At 29.8% G+C, this 23,356-nt stretch overlaps 1 protein-coding gene across 1 annotated transcript in view; it reads right to left on the bottom strand.

The window, feature by feature from the left end:
• The window catches only part of LOC111636731, a 57,486-nt gene that overhangs the window by 16,009 nt on the left and 18,121 nt on the right, over positions 1–23,356 (bottom strand). Inside the window, exons 2-4 of the mRNA XM_023382041.1 lie at positions 20,175–20,404; positions 19,705–19,961; positions 14,750–14,882 (exon numbers count right to left, since the gene is read on the bottom strand). Of these exons, the coding sequence (XP_023237809.1) occupies positions 14,750–14,882; positions 19,705–19,961; positions 20,175–20,404 (620 nt within the window). The remainder of the gene's footprint in view (positions 1–14,749; positions 14,883–19,704; positions 19,962–20,174; positions 20,405–23,356) is intronic.

Raw genomic sequence — 23,356 nt, 5'->3', positions numbered from 1 at the left:
AACAGGAAAAGTAACTTTCGTTATCATGGAATTATAACAAAACCTGCCAATTCAATATAAATGGAAAAAAAATATTATATGGAATTGAACGAAAATGAAAATTTGCTTGATAATTCAACTACGCTTGTTGGAGAACAATAAAAACACTACACTCAACAAGCCACCAATAAAACTCAACTGCCTAACCTATAACCAAAGTCTCCTTTTAATTTGTTTAAAAAAAAAGCGCTTGACAAACTTGCCCCGCGTGCCGAAGTTGCCCCGGTCTCCCCTAAGTAAAAAAACGTAACCAAATTTATACATTATTATAAATAATTGATTTTCATAATATAAAGTATTTTTATTAAAAGTTTTACATACCGCACTTCACATGTCTCACGATATTAATAATTATAAATAACGTAAAAAACTGTAAATACTTCATAACTTCTGATCAGTTCTCAATCTTAAATTTTCGTTTCCCTTAAAGTATGAAATTAGTGAAACTTCTGTCTTTAGTTCTAAGCCCACTGTCAATTTCCTTCTGCCAAGTGTTTTTAACAATCCACGTGCCACTTCCACTGGAAATAAAAGTAACAAAAAAAAGATATAGGGAGAAGGTGGTATTATGGAACCACTCCATTTCAAACTGATAATAAAGGCGAACTGTAGCGGATTTTGGCTAAACTGCACTAAGCAGATAACCATAGCAAGGGGAAAACACGTTTTACTTCAGTTAAACGGTTGTCCATAGTGAATTAGCATATTTTTGTTTTCTTGAAATTCGAAAGTTTTGGATTTTAAGTTAATTTAATTATTTTTAAAATAGTAGTTGTAGGTTCACTGGTGCATGTATTCCGTTCCAAAGACTTAGGGGTACATATTAATCTGTGTGATGTTCTCGTATTTTAAAATTTGGTCTTGACTGACATAATTCAAGATGGCGATGTTATTGGTGCTTTTAATATGGAGTCCGTCTAACTTTTGTAAAGGTATGCGGTAGATAAATCAAAAAACAAAACAAAAATGAAAAAAGTAAAAATAGTTACCTAACACTATATAAGCATTATACTTGTGACTTTTGTGAATGATTAGATTTCTCTTTGAACATTTCTTTATTATTATTAGGGAGCGACTGTGCAGACGCGAGAGAGCGAGAATATGTGGCGAGAGGAGGCGAGAGGGGATAAATATCAAAACCTGTCAGATATGTGCGAAAACCAAAAATTCGATCTCTCCAGCGTTATTTATCGCTTCTCGTTTTTGCATGGTTTTCCTCTGCGATAAGTAAATCGATCGCTCTAAATTCGTGTCTGCATAGTCGCACCTTATTATTACATCATTTTTACGATAAAATACATTGGAGTAAATAATTTTTTAATTATTTAACATTCTTTGTACTTTCCTATTTACTTTTGGATACATTAAAGCAGTTTTTGAAAACATACATTACGGTTCCATATTGCCACCCGGTTTACCCGGTTTACCGGCTTACTTTCTGACTTTTTGTACATAAGCCTTCAAAAACCATACTTAAGTTTACAGTAGCGAAAAATCTAATTAGAAACATCAAGTTAGATAGATACTAGTACTTTACGCATAAAAAGTGCAAGTGTAGTTATGATAGCTTGTTTACAATTTACTATAATAAATATGAAATTCTATAATACCACCTTCTCCTCTACAAGTTTTTTCTAAATTGCGTTTTACAAATTTAAATTTTTATCGATGAATTATTATTTCTTACTCGTAATATGAAGTTAAATAATTTCATGGTAACCTTTGCCAAGAAATAATGTAACTTCATAATTATTCTTTAAAACTACTTTCAATTTATTCTAAAATGGTTAAAAATTACTGAGATAAATTTGAATATTTTCATAAATGTATTTATATACGATAATAATTTCTATATAGTCTATATTTATTTGTACTTTTTCCATTAATCTTTATAAATAAATTTAACATACTTTACGATTTATAATGTAATAACTTCTCTTTCTAATGACTATTTGACCTTAAAATTATTCTTTCTGCATTTTTTCTTTCAGTACTAGAATTACAAAATAGAGTATATCGGCTTTAGATTCAAAAAATATTTTAAACCTTGTTTAACTAAGTTCTTAGACGAAGTAAGGTAACAAAAACTACCAAGATAGGTAAACTATTGGTGAATTCTAATATATTTTTAAACAATATACTTCCATCATAAAATTTATTTAGGGTTCTTTAATTGTATAATACTTTTTAGTTATCAGAATAACACTGTTTATAGTATGAACGTGTAAAATCTGAAAACACAGTAAAGATATAACTGCTGCTACACGTCAGCTTAATTAAGACAGAGTATAATTGAGTACAATAATGTTTATACTAAAGTTAAACTTAATTAGAATTGATAATACGTACCTCTATTCGAAAAACGATAATTAAAATATCAGAAAAATGGCAGAAACTAAATATTATTTATTGATGACCATTACCTTCTATCAGACCAAACATTTCTGACGTCAATGTGACATGAATTCATTTCCTATTGTTTACAGCTATTGTAGTTATAGAAACCAAATATGCTTTCAAATTAGTTTTTCCTTCAGATTCGTGAGAGTTGCTTTTCAATTTTTAACGATCGATAATATAGGAGTTTAACCATAGTTTCACTGTTTAAATACAGATAAAATTCCTTTTTTAAAATACCAAGTTTATTATATACATTATGTTTAATTCAGCATTGAAATATTGTGATTAAAATTATAATATGTCTTAAAATACCTTACAGGATAATAAGAAGCTTTGTATTAAAGTTTACGAATAGATAAAGTGGCAGTCTTACATTAGCAAATCTATATGTAATTAGATTTTAGTAAAAGTTTTTTATCTTCTTAATTCTCTATTTGTTTTTTTTTCGTGAAATTATACATATATTTTTCATTTTGTTGACTTATTATAATGAAAAATACAATTTTATTTTATTCTGAAACAACTTAACTCATATTTATTGTACTGAAAAAAAATAATTATTATTTAATTAAAGTCAAGCATTACAAATAACAAGAAATGTTATTTGTAATATTTCACTGTAATATTTGCGTAAAAAATCTTATATACATATATAATATTTTGTGTTGTTACTTTCCCTTTTGTTAAATTCACAGCAGAGAAAGTAACAGCACAAATCTATATATATAATCGAGACAGGTTGATAATAATAATAAGTGCAGAGCCCAAACGGTTAGGAGTTGAAAGTTGAAATTTGGTACACAGTTAACGTACGTCACGAAAACGCACACTAAGAAGATATTTTTCGAAATTCCCCCTGGGGGGAGAGAAAGAGGATTAAGGCTAAACACTTCCAACAACAATGGAAGTGTTACTTAACAATAGAAGTGTAAACAATGGACGTGTCAACAATGGAAGTGTTAGATAAAAATGGAATTGTTAAGAGAAAGAGACGTGCAAGAAGCAGATGCAGTTTTTTTGTTTTTGCGAGAAATCGAACATAATTTTAGACCCATCTATAAATTTTCTAATTAGCCTGGAAACAAGTGGACCCCTTTCCTGCATTCTGTGAAAACGGATAAGGTTGATTATAACGTAATAATCTTAATCTTCGCAATCGTTACTTTTGCCCAAGCAAAGCCGGGCCTACCTGCTAGTTACCTGATATTTCAGTTTTATCAACACAGCTTGTATACGTTATCCAAGGAATATTTATTACTTAACAAATTATTTATAAATCTAATTTTAGTAATAATATGTAAAGTTAAGTAAATTGTGCGAATAATTTTATTGTCTACTGCATTAACTCACATCCAATATTAACAATTTAACTTTTGGAAAATAGTCAGAAGTTTCGTTTCATATCATAATCAACATCTATTATAAGAATACCAAGTATTGTATAAAAGCACGGCGTATGAATTACTTTCAATAGCCCGAAACACAATAAAACGTTTCGATCAAATAAATTTTAGTGGTTTCTATACTTTACAATACACGAAACTGCTGTATTTATATACAGCTATTGTAGTAATTTTTGAATAGAAATTATATAATTCTATATATGAAAAAGATATCTATAATTTTTAAGAACAAAACATGGCAGAATTTCTTTAAAAATAGTGTTTCGTGAATAACAATATCGAAAAAGATAAGATCTGAATAATAACAAAAGATGAAAAATAAAAGTTATTCGAAAAATTAACCAATATATTTTTATTTTAAATTCGTTTATTATAATGACGATTGACACAGAAAACTTCAAAACTTATTTTAGAGAATTTATGTTTTATTATAGTCGTTTTCATCCTTTCTTTTGAAGAAAAACTCTCCTTAAAAACAAGCAGTAGAAACAATAAAAATACCAATAATTACATGTTTTGTTCGACGTTTATTTTCAACCTGGTTTCAACAGTTTTTATGAAATATGATAATTAATATCTCATAAAAACTGTTGAAACCAGGTTGAAAAGAAACGTCGAGCAAAAACATGTACTTAAAGAAAACTTTCAAAAGTTGTGGCATAGGTATACTGGATGCAGTTTCTACAGGAACACTCAACATGTGAAGAATGCCCACATTACAAAGACTACGTTTACTAGATGTTTTGGATAAAGCAATATGACTATAATGATAATTTGGGAAAAGGAGCGTTGTCACAGAAAACGTCTTCGAGTTCTACTTTGTGTCTTACAGTCATTAAATCTACAATAATTTGGTTAAACGTTAAAGGTTTTTAAATAAGTATCAGTGAAGAAACTTTAAAAAAAAAAGTGAGACTCAAAACCTTGTTAAGACACGCTGCTTGTTTCGGATATTAACGATGAGACATTGCTTTCTCTCAATTTTCCTGTACTTGAAATATTTGTTGTGTGCACATTATTTACTTGTCGATACTTGCTGCCAGTATTTTTTATAATTTTATATTGTACAGGTGAGGAGTTTATGGTCAGAACCGTTCCGGACTCAGAACTACTAGACAAAGAGCATTCATAAAAACTTTTCTAGGGAAAAATACTTAGTAAAAATAACTACATTAAAAAATCTTTATTTAATTTATAAATTTTATAGTTTATTTTCACAAGTAGACCCATTATGTGTCATCGGCTAATATACCGACTGGCTGAAAATCATGGAAGTAAATCATTGGCCTATAATATAATACTAATTCAAGTTTTATAAAATAAAATAGGTCACGGACGTCAGTAAATGACGAAATCGTATTCTCCATTTAAAATTTTATAAAACATTTTCTACAGAACAGTTATAGTTTCTTTCATAAAATTGGCAAAAATAACTGTATTGTACCATTCGATTGTAAAGTAAGATATTTATATCTGTCTTTCAGTAAATGAATTAAGATTATTACTTTATTGCCGATCTTACCCGTTTTCACCGGGTGCAACAATGTTACGAGACTAATTAGATAATTTTATATGGGTCTAAAAATATTTTTTTGGGATTCCCCGCAAAAAAACAATTAACCGCATCTAAAATAATACAGTAGAAGCCGAGTTTTTCAGGGTAAGATTTAATTCTCTTCCGCTGAGGAGAATTACGAAAGAACTCTTCTTAGTGTACAATCTCATGACGTAACCTAACTGTGTACCAAATTTTAGCATTCAACTCCTAACCGTTTGGGCTTTGCACTTAATATAATTTATATAAATTAATTATATTATTAATAATATTTCAAGTTTTTTTAATTTGCGATTTTTGTATTGTTTTTATATAAAAACACTTGATTACAAAGTAAAGTTTTTTAATGCTGTAATTAATTATTGTTATAGATTCGAAATAAAAAAAATTAATTGTAATTATTTTTAACCCTGCTATTGTTACTATTTTCCCGAGCAACTTTGGGCTCATCTGCTAGTACACAAATAAAACATGAAGTGTTATGAAAATTATGTTTATCCTCTACTAAATACACTTACTACGAAATTTGACAATTTTAATTAAGAAAGTAATTAGTACTATACCAAATTTAGTGCCACAGAACAGTGTATATAATTGAACTGTGTTTTTTAAATGCGCAATTGCTCTTAAGCTATTCAGGTTGTAAAGAATTATTTTAATATAAAACTATATTTTTGTAAAATAATCAATTGTTATTAAAATGAAAATACTCTAGATCACGATATATCAATTGTTCTAAATAGCACAATACACAATAAAACGGTTCTTTTTGTAATCAATACAATAAGATAGTATACAATGGCATTTTTAATGATGTTCTTCAGAAATATTTTATTTCCCTGTTTCTGTAGTAATATTTTTCTGGTGACAATATTATATTACTATATTATGCAAAATATCAAAATTTTTTAATAAAATAATATTGCCAAATATTTTTAAATGTAAATTTGAATAGCAATATAATAGCAACAGAAATCCTATGTTCGCTAAACAAAAGAGAAGCTATTTTATTTTATTTTTTTTGTCAGAACCTAAGTGTCAGAACCTACAAGAAAAGGCTGGCACTTGATCTCTTTTAACATTGTGCAGTTTTTTACCAATTTTTTACCTTTGTTTAAGAAGTGTTTTTCAAAGCAATTTAAAACTGTTCGTAAAAATATTATATTTTGGTTGTTGAAGTTTGAGTTAAAGAGATAATGAGAGAAGTATGAATATCTAGTGAGGTTGGACTTAATAACAAATTACCTCGTTACTAGCATTAACAATTTTCTATAAAACTAACTCTTACTTTCTAAATTAAGTTTTTTGTCATTTTACAGTAGTTTAGAAAGTTTTTAATAATAAAATATCATAAGAGATTGTGCCACATAAGTAGTCTTAAATGTTGCCAAGAGAGTTAAGCAACTCGATCGTAAATTTTTAATTTGGTTTATATATTTATGGTGCATTAAAGGAAATGGCACTGTCTCCCCTACCAATTATTAGTTACTGACTGAATATAAGCCTATATACAGGAATCGATTTTCGGAAGCCGATTTTTCCGTCCCCGCCAACAACCAATATAATGCCAAATATCTCGTTCCAAAGATAATTGTTTTTTTTAAAAAAAATTGCAAAATTTCAAGATTTTCTGTAGAGCAGTCGCCGAAATATAAGCAATTCGAGAGTGCAAAAATTCTTAAAAAGCTGTGTTTCCTTCTTATCCTTCATTTTCCTCATCGGGTATTATGCTGGTACAGAAAAAAACTACTAAGTCTATAAAACTCAAATTTTAAACCTGAGCACTTTTCTCTATCAGTTAGGAGCGAGGTAAACTGTCTGGTTTAAATTTCAAAGATTACGATGGATTTCAAGTGAGATAATATTGTTTTATGGCCTAATTTTATGCTTATAAAGAGAAAAATACATGAAAACAAAACAAACTCATATCAAACGTCGATTATCATATTTCTTGATGTTGAAGTAATAATTAAATTAGTTAACAAAAACAATTGATATTAAAACAAAACATTTGAAATTTTAATAAATTACTCAATGTAAAAATGTATGAGTATTACAGATAAGCTTAGCGCTTGAAAGCAGAACCCATAAGATGTTTACCTATATAATACTTTCCTACATTTCTCATCAAGCTGCAAGCTTATCTTTAATTGTCATATATGTTCACTTGGCATAAGTTTTCTACATCTGAAATGGTTTTGTTTAGATACTGTACTTTTCATTTATATATTACTAGCAGATGTTGCTCAGGGGAAAGATAACAACAAACATTTAGAATATTACATTCTTTGGTACTTCTAACCCTTCTATTATATTACACTATATTATATTGTTTGAATTGAAAGTAGTAAAATTTTATGCAATTAAATGCACATTTCAATAATCTTTGTTAAAATTATTAGTGGTGATAACTGAAATTGAATTAGAAATTTCAGAAAATTACTTATTTATTTAATTGCATTTGTAAATTCTGCTGTTTAGTAATAAATCTAAAGTTCTTTCATTTTATAATATATTAATATTTCCAGTAGAACTATTATCGACCATTTATTATTAATACATTTTTATAATAAATTTTACCATTATACTTTCAAAAGAACGTATAAAAAGATAAAAACTAGAAAATCATTTAACTAAATAACCAAATACCCACCTTTATTTAAGAAAACTATTGAAATGTGTAAAAGTAAGAAGAACAGAATATGATTCGTTCTGTACCGTTACTTTGAATGATCAAGTAATTCTTTTCTTCGTGTCGATGTGATTTAAATGTATTGCGCATTCTTTATTGCCATTGTAGCTATAGAAACACGACTTCATACTTCTTTTTTAGTTGAAATTCGTGAGAGTTTCTAATTAAAAATGAAGTATCGAAATTGTAGTCATTTAAATAGTAAACCGATTTATAATACTTTGTGTTGTGTCAAAAATTAAAAGCAGTAATTAAAAGTTTTCTCGATATTTATATGTTTTAAAAATTCGATATACATTACAGTTCATGGCACATTTTTTTCTTATTTTATCAGAATAACATTCCGTTTAAATACAATTCCTAATGTGGACACTAAAAAGCAAATATTAAAAAGCAAATAAGATTGTTCTATTTATTTCTGTTTCATGTATAATATGAAACATGGTTTATAGAAGGGATCGTCAAAATGGTCGATATCGACTCCTGAGGTCGATATAACATTATTGGGCAGTCGATTGGAGAAATTAAAACTGGAAATCACAAATATAACTATACATATTATTATGTACAGTACATATTATTAATTTTTTAATATTGTTTCAAACCATTACAAATATATTTATTGGGTCTCGTGAGCAAACAGTTTGTGAAACTATGTCCTAAAATACTCATTACTTCTATCATTATAATTTTCGCTAGTTTTGTACCGACGACCCATCCCGTGCTATTCTTTCAACTTCTGTGTGAATATTTTATTTTCGAAAATATTATTTATTGACAAGACTATGTCTTGTTTATAAAATCGTACTGCCTTCTGTGTTACCAGCTTAGAAGTATGAAGGAGTTCATGTCAGCAGTTGCAATTTGGCATAGAGTATTAGGTGCCAAAATCATGCGTGAATATAAAAAGCCAGAGTTGTAGGTACTCGGGGGACTGAGAACCGAGTCAAAATAAAATACGAAATGGCGACTCTCGCTACAAACAGGCAAACCGAAGTCAGGTGGTAAACGTACCACCCACAGTAGTTCTAGAAAGTAGACTCTGACCCCAGGACTGAACACTTGGTATATTCTTAGTTCAACAAAAAAAAATTAAAATTAATTAAAAGATTTGAAGATTATTTGGAATACTGTAAATTTGAAAAACCGTGTAATACGAGAAAAGTAATTAATTAAAAATTATACTGTCTTTTAAATCAAAAATATAATATATATCTGGTCAGTGAGTTCACCAGTGTTGCCGCAATGAAATTTCAAAACGTACTGAAGCGCCTTCAAAAAATGTACTATTTTCCTTCAAAATGTACTAGTTCTATGAATACTTTGTTTACGTGCCTATATATATATAGGCACGTAAACAAAGTATTATATATATAGTTTATTGTCAAATAATTTAATTTTAAATCTTATTTTTGGAATTTTTTGAAAGCTATTTAAAATTAAAAATATATCTACACATCTATTACTTATTATAAAATGAGCATTACAATGACAACATTTATTAATAATACTATTGAATTTCATCTTAATTTTATAACCAATCGTGCTTTAAAAAAATAATTATAAATTTGTTATATTATTTTATTCTTTATTATACTTTAAATTTTTTTGATGTTATTGCATCACTTTACGAAGTGGTATATACGTAATTGCATCAGTTTTAGTACCTATTTAATTAATTTCAATCATGACAGCAAAAGATAAGGATGCTTGTTTCTTTTAAACTATTTGATGAAAACGTTACATAAAATTGGGGTTGCATAATCATCCGAAATTATTATTATATTTTTGACTGGAAATTACAGGATTTATGCAATTTTAGTTTAATTAATGTCATATAAAACTGACTGCTCGTACAAGTTTGCTTAAAACATGCAACTCAAAAAACCCCAAAATGGCAGCTCAAGAAGTAGATCACGCGTGTCCTGATCTTCTTATATAGACCTTGGAACAGTCGGAAGCGCGGCCATTTTGGAACCATACGTAACATTAACCCTTATTTCTTTTACTACGATTACTAAAATTGAAGTTCATAATTTAAGAATTAAATTATAGTGGTAGAAAATAATATAAAAGTATTTATATTATTTATACTCGTACAATTTCAAAACTATTTTCTGTAATAATTTGTTTCTGACTTAACGGATATTTTGATATTATTGACGACAAAAGTTTAAAATCATTGATTTCCTTACCTGTCCATTATTTTTGTTTGACGGAGTTGAATTGTTTGGACCACGTGGCATGAAAAATTTTATCAAGGTTCTAATGAGAATGTGCAGACAACTGAACGTGTGAAAGAAGACCACTGAGTCAAGATCGTTTACACGTGCAACTATCTATGTTGCTGACGTCGACGGACACACACCATTTGTATATTGTGATTGGCTAATTTAAATTAGCAAGCAGTGACACTAGTGAGACTTTATTAAACTAATTTTTTCTCATTTTTTTCTTTAAGGCGTGAAATATTATTTTGTATCGTAAATGGTACTTGAAATATTATAATGTACTGAAAATGTATTAAAAATCTAAATGTACTTTCAATTTACTGGAAAGGGCAAAATGTACCAGAAAAGCACAAATGTATTAGGAACGGCAACAATGGAGTTCACCCAATTTTAATTAATAACTCCTGTGCCATCTGTCAGCAATTTTCAAAATTTTTTACGGCGGTTTCTATATTTGAAGCATGAAGACAAATAAAGTCAGCCAGTGATTTTAACTTTTACTACTTTGGGAAAAACACGCAAGTTTCTGCTGTACCCCTTTGTATAAGGAAATTCATAAGTTCACATACGAACAATACTTTGTTATATAGATCTGTCTTCAACAGTAGCCTATAATTAAATATTTTTTATAGAACAGAAGATTAACCATTTTATTTATCATAAATGTTTGAATAATAATAGATTTCGATAATTACTAGTAATTTTCTCTTAGCAGGAATAAACACTATCTATTATAATAGATGTGTTTTTGAAATGACAAAAGCAAAGAACACTTATAATTAAATTATCATTTATAATTATTTGTATTCAAGACATTATCTAAAATTATTGTAATTAAATACGGTGTCTTGTGTTAGTCATTTATTTCCCTATTTTGACTTCGATTTTACTTATGTTTATTAACTAATATAATATGAAACATTGTCTGATGGCAATTATTTCAATAATAATAAACGTATGGAAAATTACTATTTTCGTCTTCTGTTTATATGGGAAAACAGTAATTATTTTAATTGCTGTCTTTGTAATTTAAAAATAGCAAAATAATTACAAATGGATTTTCCATTGTAGTAGTTTAGAGTCACGACATCAAGTCAGAAGTAAAAGAAGCTAACATGACACATTATTAACTTTACTCTTTTCATAATTATGATAAGAAAAATTTTAACTTTATTATTAATCTTCTATAAATTCAAGTTATTTTACGCTTTGATTCATTCTTATTAGGCTCGGTAGTAACTAGGTATACCTGGAACCAACCTTTCATCTTGTAATAATAAAACCTTATTTAATTTTAAATTACTTCACAATACCATAACTATAATTTACTTTACTGACCGTGTAATTCTATATTTTTTTATTCAACTGTTCAGTAATAAACGTTTGCAGGGGCTGTATTTAATTTCGTACTGAAAATGTCATTAGTCTGCTGTTTGCAATGCTGATAAAATTCCAAATCTAACGATCTGCTTGTGAGAATTGTATCAGCAAAGCAATCTGAAAAATTTTTGATAATGAAAACTTTACGAGATATTTTAATTTGTACATACACTACTGTGACCGAAGGGTCGGCACCGGATAAGCGATACCTTCGGAGTTCTAACACAGTTGTCGCACCACATGAGCGTTTTGTTGTATCGTGAGAAGTCGCATACGTAAGCGGTCGCATTAGAGTCAGGCAGACAGAGTATCTAGAAGAATGCACTAAATTACTGATTTAACGTAAACATATACCCATTATCTATGTAAACTAATTGCACGTATCTATATATATAATCGAGATGGGTTGATAATAATAATAATAATAAGTATAGAGCCCAAACGATTAAAAGATGAAAGTGGAAATTTGGTACACTGTTAGGGTACGTCACGAAAATGCACACTAAGAAGGTATTTTTCGATTTTCTTTCCGCGGGGGAGAGAGAAAGGATTAAGGCTTAACACTTCCATCAACAATGGAAGTGTGAGAATCAGGGTTTAATTAAGCATCAAAGCTTAAACCGTTTTCCGACAACGGGACGGTGAGTCCCGCTAACAGGGTCAGTTAATGGCGATTTAGGAGGGCGAAAATCGAGTGGGAGGTCGCAGATAAATCGATAAGGTGTTGGCCGAGTACGAGTAAACAAAGATGTTTAAGATATTATATAAATTTAATTAACAAATGCTACGTAAAAACATTACAAAGAACAAGATTTATTATAATAATAACTTCAAACCGCAATTCCAATTGGTGGTCAGCTGAATTGCATCTTGCGTATTTCCGTATTTCCGACAGAGTAGAGTCTCTTATCCTCATTAATATTTGTTTTTTAATTAGTCCTAGTCTACTTGAGAGAAAAAAGAGAGTTCAACTTACTAAGTTGTAGATTGTAAAATCTTGCTTCGTCGTCTGTCGTTGGCGGTCAATGTTAAAGGTAGTTGATCGGTTAATTCTTGTTGTCTTAAAGGCCACCTCAATAACTGGCCTGGAGCCTTCTTTATACCAAATTTGAGGAGGTGAGAACTATGACATTATTAATGATTTATACGGACATCTGTTAGTGTTTTGATGTCTGGATCTAGCTAGTACGGACAACTGACACAGAGAAGTTTGTTTAATTTATTGATATTGGTGTCTGGAAGATACGATTTTATAATATAACTTTGTATAGGTTTGACGGCTCTCATCCATAAATTAACATTCAGCTGACAATAATTTCTGTAAACTGGTCAACGATCTGGATATTGATTATATCAAACTTCGCGTTTGACTGTGAACAAGTCGATTTATTGCTGTAACCATGTGCCACGTGCAACCAAAGAGGGGACAAGAACCATTTCTTATTTCCGTCTTGTTGATATTAACGTCTATAGAATTACCTTTAAACAATTATTCTTTTTTATTCGGGGAGAGCGTCTCCGTCATTGACCGCAGTGGTTCTCCTTTTTCCCTTTAAGAGAAAGTCCCGAGGTTTATACTGTTTTAAAACAGAAAAGGGTTTCAGACTTTCACAGAAGTGTTAAGTAACAATGGAAGTGTTACGTAACAATAGAATTGTCAAGAGAAAGCGAAGTGCAAGACGCAGATGCAGTTTTTTCAAAGATATTTTTATTTTTAATTTTTAATTTTTAATATTTTAATTTTTGACACAACACAAAGTATTATAAATCGGTTTACTATTTAAATGACTACAATGTCGATACTTCATTTCTAATTAGAAACTCTCACGAATTTCAACTAAAAAAGAAGTATGAAGTCGTGTTTCTATAGCTACAATGGCAATAAAGAATGCGCAACACATTTAAATCACATCGACACGAAGAAATGAATTTCTTGATTATTCAAAGTAACGGTACAGATCAAATCATATTCTGTTCTTCTTATTTTTACAAATTTCAATTGTTTTTTTTAAATATAGGTGGGTATTATTAGTTTTGGTTATTTAGTTAAATGATATTCTAGTTTTCATCTTTTCTTCTTATGAACAATTTCTAAAAAATCTTACAGTTAATATACATTTAGTATTTTCTATTATTCTATAGAATATCTTGTCACTGGCGAGTAAATTAAACCACTGAACACAAGTTGAGAGTTAAACTTCAGTAACATTCAGCCACGTGGATTTTTTCACGTGGAGTTTTTTCACGTTTCCAATTTTTATAAAGAGATCAGTTTATCATACGAAATTCTTCTGAAAGTTATCGTGATAGATCTGTAGAATTGTGCTTATAAAAGTTTAAAATTTATAAAAGAAAAAAAAATTAGTCCAATTATAACTCTAAGAATAAATATTTAATGTTTGGTATAAATCGTGCAGGTGATTAAACACGTTCTCCTGAAAGACGGCTGCTTCAATAAAATCGGGAACAAAGCAGGTAATAGAGCGACCGTGTCTGCAAAAGCCTCCTCTTTTGTATTTATTTATATGAGGTGATATATATACAGTTTTTGTTTTATTTTTCAAAGTGCCTGTACAGATTGTCTACGTGTTGCGTTACTTCATTCTATTAAATAACTGAATCACCCTGTTCATATGTTTTCTGTCTGGTAATCTTTATTTTGAAAAAGTATTTACCAAAAGGCTTTGACTGCTTTTAATGCAGAGGTAACTAACACTTTTTATTTTATTTTAACAATTGACTATTTTTGTTAGCTCGTATTTGACAGTCACGCGTGTGTAAATAATTTTCACAATAATGTATTGTAATATTATCCAGTAACTTTATTTATGTCGTGAAATAATAAACATGATAATTGTTTTATTTGAAAAAACGTTTGTTCTTGGTGCAACTATAATTGTACAGTAGATTTAATATGTTTATAAGATAACTGTGTCTATTTTTTCAAATATTGATATTTTTTTAGTTTTTCTTAAAATAATTTAAATTATTTCCTTTTTAATAGTTTTTCAACAAGTAAACTTATAACAGCAATACCATATCCACATACCAATAATATTAAAGCGCTGCAAATGTCTTCCATACTAAGTGAGTGATATGTTTCTTTGTTGCTGCTTTCATCCGTAGGTAAATCGTTCCGTTCCAGTTTTTTGTATATCCCATTATCTACTAATCTTGTAATTCTATATGAAAGAAAAATTAAAATCTGAATTAAATATATACTATATTATTTATTATTCGGCAAAAATATTGTTAATAAATAATTTTCTAAATTTCTGAAACTAATATTTAATTCTCGTAGTAAATTTGTAAATGTCCATATCTCGAGTTATCTCGGGCATAGGCATTCACTTATAACTTTTTCAAAAATGTATGGATCAGCATGTATACATCGTTATCTGTGGTACCTGCATATTTCATGAACAATTTTTGCTGCAAAAATATTTTAGGACAATTTCTTAATTATTTGTGCTATTTTTTATGAGAGTTTTTTTAATCAAATTAATTAAGTGCTTCCAAACATCTTTTGACCGATTTGACTTCGGTAAAATTTTTTAAATACGCTATAAAATGTTCTTATGACATCAGCAGGTTTTCTTGTTTTTTGTTCGATACAATATTTTTTCCACACCTTTTATTCGGGCCCCTAATAATTTAATTGCATAAAAATTACTTTTTACTTTTTAGCAAAGAAATACAGTACAGTAGACCCCCTATAATTACAGAAATACATTAGCCAATCACAGCGTAGCACGTATGCAGTTTAGGGACTATGGCTGTTTGAAAGGTTTTCTTTCATAAAATTAATTGATCTTAGACTGAGTAATTTGACTCAACATTTCCAAAACACATATATTTTTGGGAATAATTCATATAAACTATGCTATAAACAAAAAATTGTAGGTTTACTTACCGAGTGTGCATTGCTTGACGATGCCATTGCTTAATCTTGTTTTTATTGTGGAGCGGCGCATTGAACAGCGAGCGCGTGTTTTCTGATAAGTTATTTTTATTAGAAAGATTCGCTGAACTTTGGAGACATCATTAATATAAATATAATTTGTATGGCCGTTAAATAATAAATTGTTTTTAGTAGGTCTGCTGCTACTTTAAACTCAACTGTTTGTGCAATATCCGTTATTGGTCTAAATTCGACCAATCTTGTCGTGACACGAGCTGGCGATGATGTTTTACCATATTATACGAGTTTCTTTTACCGTGTTTATACAAATACCATCGCAAATTTTTCCCCATGTTATATGAACCCAGGTTATAGGAACCAGTTTTATAGGGGGGTTTACTGTATTTGAACAGATGCGGTAAGTTAGCTTCCTTCCTGCTTTAAACCAATACTTCCCTTAGATATGGGGGAGATCGGGGCAAGATCGGCATGTTAAGCTTTACTTAAATTTTGTGTAATAAATACTGCTGTAAACTGAAAAAAAAGCTTTGCATATTGTCTATTGGAATGTTACCTTACTATAGAACTGGTTAAAATCAGTTTGGAAATAAAAATAATTAAAATAATTACAACTTTACAAGAAGAGAGAAATTGACGAAGTTGCCCCGGGTATAGGGGCAAGATCGGCAACTTCTCTCTTTTTGTAAAGTTGTAATTATTTTAATTATTTTTATTAAAGTTGCCCCTGGTATAGGGGCAACAGTAATGGGGCAAGATAGGCACGTATATAAAATTATGTTATTAACAATGTATAAGTTGGAATTCACTATTAAAACAAAGAAATACAAATCCAACACCCATTTAATATTATTACAACGAAATGCAAGTTCAAAGACATATATACATGAATAACAAATGCAAACATGTTTTCATTTATCATCTGTTTGATTTTTATCCTTTGCTTCTAATGTGGCTTTATGTTGCCGATCTTACCCCGCTAGTCATGATTTCGAAACATTAAGTACAACCCTGAGAACAGAATGCCAAGCCACGATCTGGCCACGTGAATAAGTTGAAGTTACATCCTTCTAACAGGAAAAGTAACTTTCGTTATCATGGAATTATAACAAAACCTGCCAATTCAATATAAATGGAAAAAAAATATTATATGGAATTGAACGAAAATGAAAATTTGCTTGATAATTCAACTACGCTTGTTGGAGAACAATAAAAACACTACACTCAACAAGCCACCAATAAAACTCAACTGCCTAACCTATAACCAAAGTCTCCTTTTAATTTGTTTTTTAAAAAAAGCGCTTGACACACTTGCCCCGCATGCCGAAGTTGCCCCGATCTCCCCTACTATACATGGGAACTAACCGGAAAAGCTGACAATAGCTGTTATCAAGGTCAACCAGTTTGTAAACAATATAGATTGCCAGTGTGAATTTTCACGCCTTGTTAAATAAAAGAATAAAAATACTTGCAAATGTTTTCAAATAAAAGTTTTTATTTTAAATTATTTTGTATTTTTTTATATACTTTTTTGTAAAAGCACTTTCTGGAAGTGTTTTTGTATTTTGCGAAAATTATTTCCCAGCAGTATTTATGGATGTTAGATTCGCGTTTGAGTGGAAATAATTATTTAATATATAAAATTAATTTTTTGGATTTCTTAGTTTCATTTGAAGAGAAACAAATGTAGCTAATGGGTTATATAATGTTAAAAAGATTATTTCGGATATTAGTAAAGATTAATCTTTTCTATAAAAAATGAAGTCGAAACAAGTTCAGGAAATAAAACCGTTACACACTTTTAATCGGTGTATAATATGAAAAATTCCTTTAATTGCAGTACAGTTTTAGTTAACAGATGTAAATTTACTATTAATTTTTTTATGTATTTAGTCCTAATGTTCTTTCAGAATTTATTAAACGTTGTTAGGTAGGAATGAAAGTAATTGAATGTTAATGTAAACAGGAAAAAATGCACAGGCATAGTTTGTTTTGATGTTTTTTTATTATTATTATAAAAATAGTTTATATGTAATGTGATAAAAAACAATGTGATAAATTTCGATAAGTAAACGAACGGTTAACAGATTCGTCTTAATGTTTTCTTTGTTCCAACCCATATAATAACTTTAAACTTTGACATTGAGAAAAAATCCAAGTAGGCACATGAAATGAACGACAGTATTAAGAACAAGAAGCAATCTATACCATAATACAGCAACTAAAGGAATAATTCCTTAGTTTGAAATGCAAGTAAGTGCAGACCAGTGGTCGATTCGATCGGCCGAAGGGCTGAGCGGTCAAGGTGGCAGCCTACCACTCTGGGGGACTCGGGATCGAATTCAGATGGGTCAACGAATCCCCAGGAATTCTTCGAGGAGTGGTCCGTTCGGATGTGTCGGGCCCCCATCCCTCACCACCTGGTCGCCCCATTGTTGCCTGGCCGAACCCATAATGTGCATACTATAAGAGGCCCTCTTAGTGCCCACAGGGCAGAAAGAGTATTAAAAAAGTGGCCGCTTCGATGAAACAACTCAATATTGCTTGATAGTGGATGATTCATGCATAATCAAAAACAGACAGGCCATGTGCAATTTTTAAAATTTTTTTCACCTATCAAATATTAAATTAGAAACCAGTTCCCTGATAGAAAGTACTTTAGAGAAGTGTCCCCTTGTCAGCTCTCTCAGATAATCCTTGTCTTCACCCAACAATCTTCATAATCCTTGTCTTCACCCAACAATAATTTCATAATTCTTATTATGAAATTATTTACGAATTACTTCAAGTGAAAAACTCTAAAAACTAATTTTAGATTTGTCTGTAAAAACGCACGTTAGCTCATTAGAATGTACAATAAAAATGGTAAAGTATAAACTATATAAAAAAACATATAAGATATAATTTGTGGCTTAATATACATTCGCATGAATTACATACAGGAAATAACTTCACATAGATATAGTAATTAAGGAAATTTTTTCACTCTTGACTGTGGTAAATCACAGAGATAAAGAGTAGCGATTGGTCAAAAAATCTTAAAGATTTTTTGTATACATGGATGTTACTTAATGTGTGAAAGGTGCACAATTTTCTTCACTCTTTTTGAAGTTGAATGACTCCTGTACTTTTTGTCGAAAATTTTTGAAATTTTACATGCAAGTTGTGGTATTTAGGAAATTAAATGCTATTAAATTTTGAATGTGAAAAGACGAGGAGATAAAGCAAATCGGGTGTATTTTCAGTAGGGCCAGATTAAATGATAAGTATACTTGTTATTCGCATTTGAATTTTTTTAAATAAAATTCATATGTACCCTCAAAAATACTTTAAAATATAAAAAGTTTTTCTTAGTAAAATATAATAACAGATGCAGATACAAAATGTTGCTGAAAAAGTTAATTAACTCGTTGCTCTATTTTTGAACTAAATATTTAATTTGTAAGTACTCTTGAACATATTCCTCCGAAGAAAGATAAATGTTGCGACGCTAATGTATTTTGTCCGAATATTATGAATTTTTATTTACGTTAAATTTCTTGAATGATTTTCCAAATACTTAAATTAGTGTTAAGTTTATGATCTTGTTTCTTGACACATCAATCTGAAATTCATTTAATACAGATACTTGTATTTCTCTGGCTCTTAACGTTAATGAGTCATGTAAAAAAATGTGATATCCCAAAAATATAATTTTCTTAAATTTTTAAAATACATTAACAAAATTTTTTTAAAGAATGTCGCGATTTTTTAGACATTCATAAAAATTTCTTAAATTATTCACATTGCTTCGGGACAGGGATCAAATAATGTTAGTGTATATTAATAAATTGTTAAAGAAAAGAGATGAAATAAAATGAAGAAGAAAGATGTAAACTCTTAATCTCTGATCTACTTCACAAATCTTTGAAATGCATAAAAAAAACTAAAATATCAATTTTTAATTACTTACAAGCAATGATGCATGAAGTCACGATATATGAAAAAATGAAAGGAGTATCCAAAAATAAGTAATGAAATATTAAACTTAAATGTTTACATTTAAATAATCGACAAATTTTAATGATATAGAAGTATCTACTTACATTTTATTAAATTGTTTTTCAAATTTAAATTGTTTTTTCATAGGATATACTAATGAATAAGTTGAAAACGATTCCTCTGAAATTACTAATAATTTTTTCTGTTCAATCGGTAATGAATTCACAATACCGATAGATGTAATGTATGCATGTTTATGTTGTAGTGTATATTCAATTCCTTCGTTTACTGTAGGAAAGGTCTTATCTTGGTTATTTCGTATGTAATCACCTAAAATGCTTGCCATTTCTTTAGGAGTATCCTGTATAATAAAAAAATCATTAACATGTTTTTTTTTACTTATACTAATCTATTTTTTAAATAAAACTTCTCCGAAATCGTTCCACTACATTTTTATTAATATATTTTATAATGTAATAGAATTATCCTTGATATTTTAATTTGTTCTCGACATGATCTTTCTTACGTATGTAAATCAATGTATATAAAAATAAAAATATATTAATAACATTACCAGCATCATTTTTTCGAATGCCGAATGTGAGAGAGTTCCACAAGAATATTCATGATTTTTGACTGCATTTGAGAGTTCTTCAATTGTTCTCGGTACTTTCTCATAAGCGGGATAAGTATTGTAAAAAAAGAGTACACCTCTGTATGCTGATATAAGTACGGTTGTCACCAGTAGCCAAATTCCAATAATAATTCTCGAAGAAGTGTATTGATCTTGTTCTATTTTATTTCCTACAAGAAATTAATATAAAAATTTCATTAAAAATATAACACAGAAGATATAAAATGTGTAATAATGCACATTTTCTATTTTTTTAATAATTTTGTCATAATATATTCATTATACAATAATATCAGCTAACGGAAAAGAACTTTTATCTTCAGAGAATAACACATTATAGTTTATAAAAAAATTAAGTTGAGAATCTGATAAGAATTACATAAACACGTGACGAAAATGAATATTTTAAACATATATGAAAAAGTTTAACATCGCTATTATGACCGTATTCTTAGAGAACTTCACGATCCGAATTTGACTTTTTACACTTGATTGGAATGTGTGCAGAAAATAATTTGCCACTACAAATCTAGCAATTTTCTTACATATTTCTCTTAATATTTCTTTTAGCACCACTCAAAGTGTCTAGCAATAATACAGTCGACCCCCCTATAACACGGTAGATACGTTCTGTTCTTTAGGAATCGATTTTGTACGAGTCCTTGCCAATTACAGCCCGACACGTGTGAAGTTTACGGACTACGACTGTTTGAAAGGTTTTCTTCTATAAAATTAATCAATTCTATACTAATTCGACTCAACATTTCCAACATACGTATATTTTTTGGAAATAATCCGTATAAACTACGCTATAAACAAAAAATTGTACAATTACTTACCGAGTGTGCACCGTTCGACGTCGCCATTGCTCAAGCTCGTTTTCGTCGCGGAGCAGCGCACCAAACCGCGGCCGCGATTTCTAATAAGTTATTTTTCTGCAAAAACTTCGTTGAACTGTGGAGACATCATTAATATAACTAATTTTTATGGCCGTTGAATAAGAAATGTATAAAATTACAGTACTGTATTAGACTTACGGTACCTAATCTACATACTGTACAGACGATAGTAAACAACTTACTCGCCTAAACTCTCTGTAGCGTGGCGCTGGACGGCAGAAAGTATATATATATAATTATAATAAAGTTACAATAAATTAAGGTAATATATAATTATATATACACTATCTAATTTATATATAATTAATGTATAATACTGTACAGACGATAGTAAACTCAATTTACCCGCCTAAATTCTCTGTAGCGTGGCGCTGGACGCGAAAAGTAGTTCGGCTGCCCGATGACGTTTTACGGAATTATAGAAGTTTTTTTATCAGATCTGTACGGATACCGTCGCAATTTTTTCGCCGTCTTATAGGAATCGTAATTATTGGAACCCGTGTTATTGGGCGGTCTACTGTATATTACTAGTAGCAGATATGCCCGGCGTTGTTCGGGCAAAGGTAACGATACCGAGGTTTAATATTACCACATTATAGCCAATCTTACCCGTTTTCTCAAAATGCAAGAATTCGGTCTCCCTGTTTCCAGACTAATTAGAGAATTTTTAGATGTGTCTAAAAATATATTCGATTTCCCGCAAAAACGTAAAAAAAACCGCATCTGCAACTGTAAATCTTGCACGTTGCTTTCTCTTAACACTTCCATTATTGTCACTTCCATTTTTAACACTTTTATTGTTGAAACATAGATTGTTACTTAACACTTTTAATGTGTTACGTAAACTTGTCCCTCTCCCCTCGTGGGGGTATTTCGAAAAATCCTTTTTTAGTGTGCGTTCTTGTGACGTATCCTTAACGTGTACCAAATTTAAACTTTTAACGGCTAACCGTTTGGGCTCTGCGCTTGTTACTATTATTATCATTTCACCTCGATCAATGAATTTCTGAAAGATTATTTTATATTATATTATATATATAAACGAATGTATGTCTGTGTCTCCTTCATGCATTACTATACTATTTATCCGATTGCCACGAAACTTTGGGAAGTTGTGTAATACACTTCCGCGAAGGTTTCTGGCATAGCACATTTATCCTACGGAAAGTGCCGCGGGTGTGTACGAGCATTTCATCGTGAGCATTTCAGCGTGGTTAGGAGTAGGAACTTGAAATTTGGTGCACAGTTAGGGTACGTCACGAGAACGCACACTACGAAGGGATTTTTTGAAATTTACTTCCGCGGGGAAAGAGACAGGATCAAGGCTTTAACAATAGAAGTGTTAAGTAACAATAGAAGTATAAGAATGGAAGTGTTAAGTAACAATAGAAGTATAAGAATGGAAGTGTTAAGTAACAATAGAAGTGTTAAGAATGGAAGTGTTAAGAGAAAGCAACGAGAAAGATTTTCAGGCGGTTTTCTGCGTTTTCGCAGAAAATTCAACATAATTTTAGACCCATCTAAAAATTTTCTAATTAGCCTGGAAAGAGAGAAACCTAATTCTTGCATTCTGTGAAAACAAGCAAGATTGACTATAATGTAATAATCTTAATTTTCGCTATTGTTACTTTTTGCTTAATCATNCCAATCACAGCCCGACACGTGTGAAGTTTACGGACTACGACTGTTTGAAAGGTTTTCTTCTATAAAATTAATCAATTCTATACTAATTCGACTCAACATTTCCAACATACGTATATTTTTTGGAAATAATCCGTATAAACTACGCTATAAACAAAAAATTGTACAATTACTTACCGAGTGTGCACCGTTCGACGTCGCCATTGCTCAAGCTCGTTTTCGTCGCGGAGCAGCGCACCAAACCGCGGCCGCGATTTCTAATAAGTTATTTTTCTGCAAAAACTTCGTTGAACTGTGGAGACATCATTAATATAACTAATTTTTATGGCCGTTGAATAAGAAATGTATAAAATTACAGTACTGTATTAGACTTACGGTACCTAATCTACATACTGTACAGACGATAGTAAACAACTTACTCGCCTAAACTCTCTGTAGCGTGGCGCTGGACGGCAGAAAGTATATATATATAATTATAATAAAGTTACAATAAATTAAGGTAATATATAATTATATATACACTACCTAATTTATATATAATTAATATATAATTATATGTACAGTACCTAATTTATATATAAT

The sequence above is a fragment of the Centruroides sculpturatus genome, unplaced genomic scaffold (assembly GCF_000671375.1).
Source record: "Centruroides sculpturatus isolate CEXI.00-Female unplaced genomic scaffold, Cexi_2.0 scaffold949, whole genome shotgun sequence".
NCBI classification, from domain to species: Eukaryota; Metazoa; Arthropoda; class Arachnida; order Scorpiones; family Buthidae; genus Centruroides; species Centruroides sculpturatus.
Note: the sequence above shows the minus strand (reverse complement) of the source record. Positions and strands in the feature narration are given on the sequence as shown.